General features: G+C 37.4%; 1 protein-coding gene across 1 annotated transcript; it reads right to left on the reverse strand.

Annotated features, from left to right (window-relative positions):
- On the reverse strand, positions 7,169-10,761 carry LOC107613518 (peroxisome biogenesis protein 22; the record flags this gene model as incomplete). Its single annotated transcript, XM_016315555.2, is given in 8 exon segments — positions 7,169-7,679; positions 7,769-7,870; positions 8,149-8,214; positions 8,709-8,810; positions 8,903-8,959; positions 9,467-9,514; positions 9,674-9,910; positions 10,609-10,761. Coding segments are annotated over 8 exon segments (834 nt in total). The 3' UTR covers positions 7,169-7,574.

Consider the following 11,299-nt stretch of genomic DNA (forward strand, 5'->3'; position numbering starts at 1 on the left):
AATCCTTGTTGATTTTCATAATATCGTTCTATAAAAATTGGGAATGAAACGGATAGAAAAATTATATTACAGAATTCTAATTTCTGTAGTTTGCGATGGGTAAAATACGACTCGTTTGTGATAGACAGCGACGAGGATCTGCAAGTTTTATTTCACTGTCATCGCCAATTTCCCAAGGTGAGAATTCCTGAACTATTGGCCAAGTTTGTGGATGTGGTCTCTAAATCAAGAGGATCGAACCGAAATCATCAATCAGTACCAATGACAGCAGTCTCCAGTTCAACCCCTGTTGTTGCGTCTTCATCTCTACTTGTAATTGCATCTACGGGAGATTTGGTGACATCTCCATATTTCGCAGCTGATCTACACTGTGATGAGATTGCGAAACTAGGTGTTAACATGAATACTCCTGTTATGATTTCGATTTCTAGGCAGTTGGAGAACCGGATGCAGTGGAAGATATCTTAGGGGATGGTGACGAGTAGAGCCCGCCACGATTGATGATGACAGCGATGATGATATAGGGAGGAGTATTCCTGTTGGGGCTGATAGAGCATCGAGCTTAGGAACTAAGCAGTACCCATCGCACTTTTCTGCTCTAGACTTGGATGCGATGAGACCGGATGGGTTACCGGATGTAGAATCTGGTTTTGGCGCTAGAGATTCACAGGATACCGTAGGTCTAGCTGAGTTCCAGGTTGGTTAGCAGTTTCAGAATAAAGAGGAAGTCGTCTTATGTGTGAAGACTTATAGCATCCACCGTGGGATTGAGTACAAAGTGATGGAATCGGATCATGACAAGTACTACGGCAAGTGTAAGGAGTTCAGAAATAGTTGCAAATGGGTTGATTTGGATCACTCTACAGCGGCGGAAGGGTATCTAGGAGGTCAGATAGTATAACAGAACTCATACATGTTTGGTCACCTTAATCTCATGTGATCACAGGAAGCTTGGATATCATGTGATATCTGCTTTCATCCTTCTTATGATCAGAGCTGATGTAGCTGTGTCCATCAAGGTTCTGCAAAATACGATGGAGGCACATTTTGGTTTCAGACCTACATATAGGAGGGTGTGGTTGGCTAAGCAGAAGGCCGTCGCACAGATATATGAGGATCGGGAGGATGCCTAATGAGCTGCCAAGATGGGTGCTCGGTGTGCAGATAACAATGCCAGGCAGTATCACATTTCTGAAGACGAGTCCTGTGCGAGTTGGAGGCCAGGTTGACGGGGAGTTAGCATTTTTTCACTGAATTTTTTTTGTTATTCCCACCGTGCATCGAGGCATTCAAGTATTGTAAGCCGTTGGTCAGTATTGACGGGACCTATTTGTACGGCAAATATGGGGGAACTTTGCTGGTTGCGATAGCTCAGGATGAAAATTCTAGTATCGTTCCTATTGCTTTTATCCTAGTGGAGGGTGAAAATGCGGAGTCATGATCTTTTTTCTTGTCTCACTTACAGCAACACGTAACTCCTCAACCGGGCATTCTCGTGATCTCCGATAGGCGCAATAGGATCAAGGCCACCTTGGAGGCCCTGATGGTGGATGTGTTCCATCTGCTGCTTATCGTACATTCTGTATCAGGCACGTTGCAGCGAATTTTGCGTTGAGTTCCAAGGGAAAGGATGCCAGTAGGCTTCTAGTCAACGCTTCTTATGTGAAGATTGAGGTCGAGTTTGATTATTGGTTTGACATCCTCCGGACTGAAGATCCGGCAATGTGTGACTGGGCCAATAGGATGGAGTATGACAAGTGGACTCAGCACCAGGATGAGGGTCGTAAATTCGACCATATGACTACAATTATTTCTGAATGTGTTAATTCGGTGATCAAGGGTGTCAGGAACCTTCTAGTTTGTTTCTTGGTGAAGTCCACTTATGGGAGATTGGCAGAGTTCTTTGTTCGCAAAGGAAGAAAGGCTAGGACACAGTTGGGGACAGATCAGTAATTTAGTCAATCACTTGTGAAGGCAATGAAGGCAAACCTAAAGGCATCGATATGTTTTACGGTGACAATATATGATCGGAATAATTCAGAGTTTAACATGGCCGAGACTACTCCAACAGGTAATTTCTCACTTGGTACTTACAGAATCTCGTTGAGAGATCAGACTTGCGATTGCGGATACTTTCAGGCACTTCACTATCCATGTTGTCATGCAGTTGCTTGCTGTGCATAATCCCGCCTGAGTTGGGCAACTTATGTCTATGAGGTATATCGCCTCAGCACAATGTTTAATGTCTACAGGATGGGATTCAATCCTCTTATTCCAGAAGAATTTTGGCCACCGTATGATTGTCCAATAGTCATCCCTGATCACAGTGAGAGACGTGCATCTGAAGGTCATCCGAGGCGCACTTGAATTTACACTAGTATGGACAAGGTTGATCCGAATCGACCAAAGTGGTGTGGGCTATGCACACAGCCTAGTCATACTAGGTGGAGTTGTCCACAGGGAGGAGGCACCAGGGGTTCTGGAGCAGTTAGTAGAGTTTAGTGTTTTCTTTATTGTGTTGCTTGTTCAGTTGTCCACTGTATTACTCTTTATTATGTTGCTTTATCGGTTGTCCACTGTATTACGCTTTATTGTTGCTTTATCGTAGCACATGGTCGGCCCGCCAGGTCCAATGTACGTGCCAACTCTATAGAGTGTTCGAAAACTATCGGTTCCTGCCTCTGCCATCCTTCGTCATCAGAAAATCAATATCGAGTGCGGGTAGTGAGTGATGCTATACTCCACCAAGCTGTGGTAACACCCTATCCACCTAATACCACTCTATCATGACAAAGTCCACCAAACTAAATTAATTTTTGAAGAGGAGGAGAATGATACGTGCTTCAAATGTCCGTGATATGAAGAGTTCAAGTGTTATTTAGAAGATTTTATTAGTTTACATTTTTAGAATATTTTAATTTAATTTGATGTATTTTAATTTTGTTTATTTAATTACTAGATTGGGCCTTATGTTTATGGGCTTTAGGATTTTTATTTGTTTTAACCTAATAAGAGGTTATAAATACCTCCTTAGCTATTGTAGTCGTAGTATAGAATGATTTAGAGGTTTAAAAACCCCTTTTTTTGGTTTCGTGATGAAACCATGGTGCTGACAATTGAGGTTAAGGAGTCCCTCTCTTGTTGCATCGAGAAATTGGGTAGAAGGTTGAGGAGTCCCTTCGATTCAATTCCTAAACTATGGCGTTGACAAGTTAGGTTGAGGAGTCCCTTTCTTGCTGCGTCAAGAAATTGGGTAGAAAGTAGAGTGATTCTCTTTGTACTCAATTTCAATCTATCCTTTTTATTTTTATTTCAATTCCAATGTATTCTTTTTATTCAGTTTGAATCCTTATCTTTTTGTTTATCCTTTTATTTCTTTATCATTTGGTATCAGAGCTTAGGTATTAGATTAATTCTTATTAATCTATATTTGTTCTTCTTTTATCATAAAAAAAGAGTCTAGTGTCTGTTGAGTCTTTTTTTAAGTTCTTATTTTCGTTTGCTTTTCCTTATTGTTAAAAAAAAGCGTACAGTGCAAAAAAAAATACAAAAAGAAAGAAAAAAATAAAAAAAAGAAATTATTTTCCTTGTAATTATTGTCCTTTTCATATACTAATTTTTTTCACCTACAAGATTCAAGGACGAATCTTTTTTGAAGAGGAGGAGAATGATACGTGCTTCAAATGTTCGTGATATGAAGAGTTCAAGTGTTATTTAGAAGATATTAGTTTATATTTTTAGAATGTTTTAATGTAATTTAATATATTTTGATTTTGTTTATTTAATTATTAGATTGGGCCTTATGTTTATGGGCTTTAGGGTTTTCTTTGTTTTAACCTAATAAGAGGTTATAAATACCTCCTTAGCTATTGTAGTCGTAGTATAGAATTTTTAGAGGTTTCAAAACCCCTTTTGGTTTCGTGATGAAACCATGGTGTGGACAATTGAGGTTGAGGAGTCCCTCTCTTGTTACATCGGGAAATTGAGTAGAAGATTGAGGAGTCCCTTCAAATCAATTCCCAAACTATGGCGTTGACAAGTTAAGTTGAGGAGTCCCTTTCTTGTTGCGTCAAGAAATTGGGTAGAAATTAGAGTAATTCTCTTTATACTCAATTTTAATCTATCTTTTTATTTCTATTTTCAATTTCAATGTATCTTTTTATTTAATTTCAATTCTTGTCTTGTTTATCCTTTTATTTCCATATCACTTCTGGCCACCGTATGATAGTCCAATAGTCATCCCTGATCACAGTAAGAGACATGCATCTGAAGGTCATCCGAGGCGCACTAGAATTCACACTAGTATGGACAAAGGTTGATCCAAATCAACCAACGTGGTGTGGGCTATGCACACAGCCTAGTCATCCTAGGCTGAGTTGTCCACAGGGAGGAGGCACCAGGGGTTCTGAAGCAGTTAGTGGAGTTTAGTATTTTCTTTATTGTGTTGCTTGTTCGGTTATCCACTGTATTACGCTTTATTATGTTGCTTTATCGATTGTCTACTGTATTACGCTTTATTGTTGCTTTAACGTAGCACATGGTCGGCGCGACTGGTCCAATGTACGTGCTAACTCTATAGAGTGTTCGAAAATCATCGGTCTCCGCCTCTGCCATCCTTCGTCATCAGAAAATCAATATCGAGTGTGGGTAGTGGGCGATGGTATACTCCACCAAGCTGTGGTAACACCCTATCCACCTAATGCCACTCTATCACAATAAAGTAGATCAATGTCGTCGTAGCCCGCCATAGTGTCATATGTCGGGACTCCAAGATCTCGGGATGAACTACTTGAACAACCTCCGGTGCGCTATATGGCATCCACATGAACTGGTAAACAATGAAGAATATTGCAAGTCAACTTACACCTAGTAAATAGTTTAAAGGAACACCAACAATGAATGCTTCAAAGGTAAAACACTTACATCCCTTGGCCGGTGTAAATTTATTCTGAGCCTCTACTGCGTGTCTCTAGGCCCCTTCTCACTCAATTTTGGCTGATAACCAGACCACCTGACACTCAATACATGTTATGAACAATGACAATAATATGTAATATATATTACTAAACAAGACAACGATAAACAGTGAGTACTTCGTAGCTAATGGCCAATGAAAGGCGTCAAACCCATCGGGCCTGAAACCTGGGAACTGCCAAAAGATTCATGACTGGAGGATCTGTAACGGACCGGCCAACTTAACCACATTTATGTTGGCCACACGGCACAAGCATTGGTATAACCACGACAGAGTGGCAGATCCCTAGCTGTATCCACCCATATCCTCCAATCATGCTACGTTCGGTAGCCACCGGATATGCATACGTGTACCGGACTTGTCACTGAAGAGCTGGGTGGATAATAGCATCATGATGTATGCCCTTGCGTACTTCCTGACAGTTTTCTTGTCTGCGTCGTGAGGAAGGTGACTGAATGTCTCCTGCATCCAAGTGCACTTCACAGTGAACTTGTCTATACAGTCCGCCGGAGGCAACACACTTAACAATTCTTGGAACCAATCCTATGCAAGTCGCTCGCCATCAATAAACCGCTCGAAGTCCGTCAGGCACCCGCTGACGTACTGTAAGTCGATGGGAAGGCCTAAATGGTACGCAACATCCTGAAGCGTAATTGTGCACTCCCCAAATGACATGTGGAAGGTATGAGTCTCGGGCCGCCACTGCTCGACAAATACACTGACCAGCGGCTCATCTAATCTAAATTAGTGGTCATTGAGTCTCACGAGATGGGCTAAGTCGACCATCCACAGGTACGGTATTCTGTCGTCTAGGGACATACCATGCTGGTGATACATCAATATAGCTGCACCACAATAAAAAAATTCTTTTAGAACTATCATAATTAACAAACCAATTCACCAAAAGACCACTAAATAATGCAGACCCTTTTCAACAAAATCATATCCAAGTTATATCAAAAACCACCTAAAACGGACAATTCTACTAAAAATAAATTTTAATGTAAATTATGTTGTAACACTGGACATAGATAACCTAGCGTTCAATAATTTAATTAAATTGCATTAAACAAATTGACTTAAATTCTAACAGTATATAGTTAAGTTGATATTCAATACGTAAATTATAAAATTAAACTAAATTAAATTATATTAATTTAAACACTAACACTTAAGGATTAAATTACATTAATTTTAAATAAATCAAAACTAAACAGTAATAAAATTAAATTTTAAAAAATAAACTAATTTAAATCCTTACCAAACTTCTACTACCTATTTAATCTAGCATTTGAAATTTAAATTAGATTTACCTAAATTCCTAAAAATTTCTAATCTAGTTAATCACTACTCTAACTAAGTATTGTTTATCACTATTACACCTTGTATTTGTACTTTAAAAATTCTAACAAACCACTAAATCACTACTCTAACTACCATTTGTAGTTTAAAAATCTCAATAGCACATATAATGAAATTCTAGACGACTTAACATCACAACTTATTTTTTAAAGATATTTAATTTCAGAAACTAACCTCTTCATAGATAGAATCGGCAATATAGGCGACGCCGTCTAACCGATAGATACGATTCGGGTCGTCTTCCATTTTCACAGTTTGAATATTAGGGGTTTTTTTGGCGCAAACTTTATCTGGAATGAGGTTTGGGAGTGGGTTTTGGTGAAATGTAATTCGAAGCAAGTGAATTCAAATTCTTTATATAGAGATATATACACTAAATCGAAACTAATGAATTCGATTTACCACTAGCATTCGTTCAACGCAAATCGAAATAACTCCATTCGATTTATTATAGCTCAATTCGAATCTACTCAATTCAAATTACTATGGACAAATAGCATGTGTATAATTCGAAGCCAATGATTTCGATTTATTATGAGTAAACTTCATTTCCTTTTAAATCAAAACTAATGCATTCAATGCATGTACCAAGTAATTCAAATCTATTTGATTCGATTTACTACTAGAATGACTAAATCAACTTTAATTAATTCGATTTACATAAAATTGTGTATGAAAGGATGCACGTAACGTTTTTTATTTTAGGAGATCCATGTAATTTTGTGCTTCAATTAGTTTATTTACGTGATTTGCCCTAAATATGGATTAGCTCGAGTATTTATGAAATGCTATATCTTGAATCTTGTAGCACATTACAAAATACTACAAAAATAGTGTCAATGAAGTTCCCCATGTCCTCTTGAAGTTAGGAGTGTAACCATTTAGCTTGTCCATGACCATATGAGGGCATATCATATTATCATGTAACTATGATTATCAAATACAAATATATAACAGAAGTTGTCAATCTAATGCACTAACTTTAAACCAAAGGAGAGAAAAAGAAAGAAAATGATACTTCTTCCTTAAAGCATCATTGCACATACACTGCATGTCTTTTCACCTATGCAGGGTGATAACCCATATTAAGCTCGAATAACATCATATAACCTATTTCTCAAACAACTAAAACAGCTGAGAAAAAAGTAAAGTGTGGTGAAGGTGGAATCCACAATTCATAGAGGAAGAAACTAGTAGAAATTCATAAAAAAACATTTGATTTGTGGAGGTTTGAGTCTTATATGGATCCAAAGAACTGTTCCAGGGAAGGAGCACTGAACACATTGGCTGCTGTTCGTTCGGTCCTAGAGGGCGATACATGAAGTTGATACTTGATAAACCTCTGCAACATAATTTGTTCATCATTAGATACCGTATTGAATTTAACATTAGCATATGAACTTTGAGTTGTTGAATATATAAGGAACTTACAGCTAGCTGATTGATGATTTCTGGATTCGTGTCAATATGCCAATCCGGTTCCAATTGCCGAACAAACGATGATCGTCCATTTTCTGTGCTACAGAAAAGAACCTGCATATAGGTATCATAAAGGTTATCATTAAGCACAGAAGAAAAAGTAGCTGGCAAGCAGTGGATATTTACTGCATTCATGATATGCGCATTCAAGAGTCTTTGATACAATTTTACTTTTCAACATTTAAGTCAATCCCTTTTCTTGATCGTTCCAGTACCAATAATGATCAAGAAGATATAAAGAGGCACTGAAAAACTCTTAAAAGGAACACTAAAGTAACATGCAGCGAAGTGAATACATTTTATGGTGTAACAACTGGTGCATATTCACATACCTTGTCCTTAACCAAACCACCAGAAGTGAATACCCCAGCTTCTTCTAATGCAACAAGTACTCTCTTCTGCATAAATAATCCAGGCTTAAAAGCGTAAATTATTTTGAACAATGCAGTTACCAAAATAGAGGCAATACAGTTGCAAGCAATTTTAGTTTGTGCCAACTTAATATCAACACCAGGATGAAATACAAACTCAGCAAGTTCAGCTAGCAATTGCTAGATGGTGATAACCTAACAGTGAACATTATATAGTGTGAAGGATAAGCTGGACAAAGAGTCAGAGCGAGATTATTTATATATGTTTGTGTGTATGTGTGTCAAATGTCTCACAAACAAGTAACAACAGCAACCCTGAAGCATTGAATCCTCGTCTAGAAGTTTTTGCCTCAAGCAGATATACATATCTTAGTTCCAAATCATTCAGTTTATAAATTAGTTTGATAAAGTTGGAAGATAGTGAATTTGCAGCATATGATGTGAAATATTGCTCATTAGTTCCATTAAGCTCATCAGATAAGATGTGAAGAGTAAATGATATAATCTAACAAATTACACACCTCGCTTTCATCATCCAAAACTAGTTCCATGAGATATAAATCACAAAATTTTGTTATTTCCAACAACACTTCCAGCACAGAGGACTTCACAGTTGCTTGTTTCTGCCAACAAACAAGATGAACCACATTGGTTTCTTTATTCACATTCATTTCTTATAAAGGAAAAAAATCATCACACAGAACAAGCTCATCACCTGAAGCTCCTCTGGACTACTTTCCTCAAGGATCACTCCAAGAAGTCGACAAGTTACCTATGTACACATAGTGGCCATAAAAGTCAGTAAACATTGATCAAAACCACATGTAACAACTCAAACTTGTAGGAAATGTTCCCCACGTCATCAAACATCTTAATTCTGTTTTTTCACTACTTATGTTGCACAAAGATATGAATGCAAACAACTTATTCAAGTTTCCACGAGAAAAAGAATACAAGTATCTGCACCATCTATCAATATAGACCAGAAAAAGAAAAGTAACATATAAAATCTACTGAGCTTGAACCTGAAAGTAGACCAATAAATAGCCTTAGTTTAATGGTTTCATTTACACCTTAATCTCTTGTATCAATTTAATTTATAATGCATTAAATTGATGAATTTTTACTTACTAACTGGATTGTTAACAATCAGTTCACTCCAGATAGAAATCTTTTACCATCAAAGGAGACGCTAATTTCTAGAAGATCATAGCAAGAAAAAACTGCGTGAAACACAGATCATGTTCACAGAAGAAAATCAGAGGGAGTATATAATTACCTTTCTTCCTTCACTTAATTTCTGTCTAACTATCTGCCCCAAAGTTGGCTGAAAATTAGGAAAGGAAAAAGAAAGAGCTTAGAATTACCAATAACACAAAAAACTACCAAATGCAAACCTGCTCCCCTTTTATTAATCCAAAAGAACACATGCATTGCCTGACCTTGACACTGAAAAAAAGGGGGGAAAGCCATGAAAGTATTTTACCTTGACTGGCTGAAAGAACTCATCAACAACATTTTGTGCCCTCGAATCATCTGAGGGTGAACAAACTTCAGGAGGAGCTACCGAGGCATTAGAATGTGCACCAACTCCAGAATTACTAGATGAAGCACCTTGCCGTTTTTGTTGCCTGCGTTGAGATCCAGAAGGTGATCTCAACATCCTCCATGTGAAAACAATGGCAACAGCAAGACCAGCTACAGCCCCAATAGAGCGCAAATCCTATCACCAAGTATAGTTTAATGAGGATTAAAGCTTTGAAACAAAGACAGAAACAGTACTTCATTACTTTGACCTACTAAAGTACATATCTTCACCGGAAGGGATAAGTAGTAGCAGATAAAGATCATCATTACCATCCTGAAAGTAATTTTTTTCTTTCAAGCACCAAAACAAACAATCTTTATAAGAGATCACTTATGATGTATGGTTAAATCACTTTCTTCCTCCTCCTTTTCTCCCCCTTTTTTGGGCCTATTTAGACAACAAACCTGAGCATACAAACTTATCCTTTGTACAGAGGGCCACATCCAGCATTAAATTAAGCTTAGTTGATTAAATTAACCCAAATAATCATAGCTAAGCTAAGTTCCAGCTCACTTGAGTCAGGTAAAAGCAACCCACTCTTCACCTTTTTCAAAGGTCGCAACTTGCAAAAACCCAGATGAATTTTACTAAAAAGATAGAAACTTTGAGAAATTCAGCTCAGAACTACACTATCCCGGACCCCCAATCAACAATAAGTAAATACAAACGCAACAAAAAATGGAAACCGAACAGTGAACAGTAACAAAGAAGTTCAAATAGGGCAAACCACAATCGACAAAAAGATAAGGTTTTGCATCATAATTCATATCAGATCCAATTGAATAAGCTCATTGAAAATTAAGAGCACGAGAGAGAGAGAGAGGGAGAGGTACGAGGTTGTGGAGGGAGATGGAGAAGAGGTTGGAGATCTTGAGAGTGACAAAAGCACCGAAGCGTTTGATAAGGTGGAAAAGCTCTTGTTTTGGGGTGTCACCTTCACCCGTTGCCATGTCTATAATCTTTGTTCTTCTTAATCTCACAAACCACACCACTCACCAGATTCCTTTTCTTCAAAATTGCAAGTTCCAAGGGTCACTCTTCAGAGACACAGAGGGTTTAACTCGTTCATCATCCCCTCCAACAACAACTTCACTCCATTGATCGCTCTGTCTGGATTGATTCTGTGAAGGAATGGAAGAAATCAACGAACCAAACAAATGTTCCAAACCCAACACGCAAAAAGAGAGTTATGATAACACTGTCAGTTCTCTTTTGTTAATTTTATCAAAATCATTTTTATTTCTGTGTCCCCTAAATTCTATATACTTAATTAGTAAGTTGTAGTTAGAGATTAGATTTAATTTTCCACTTTAAAAAAAGTGGCAGCATTATGTATAAATGAAAAAATGCGCACGAATTTTTATTTCTAAATACTATTTGTATGTATATCTAGGTATGGAAACAAATAATATGCAAGTTTCATGTTATTACAAAATTTTAACTCTTTAGGAAATTACTATTTCAACTTAAGCATCTTATGTCAATATAAAATATAAAATATAAAATATAAAATAAAAATTATAA

The sequence above is a fragment of the Arachis ipaensis genome, chromosome B08 (assembly GCF_000816755.2).
Source record: "Arachis ipaensis cultivar K30076 chromosome B08, Araip1.1, whole genome shotgun sequence".
In the NCBI taxonomy this organism is placed as follows: domain Eukaryota; kingdom Viridiplantae; phylum Streptophyta; class Magnoliopsida; order Fabales; family Fabaceae; genus Arachis; species Arachis ipaensis.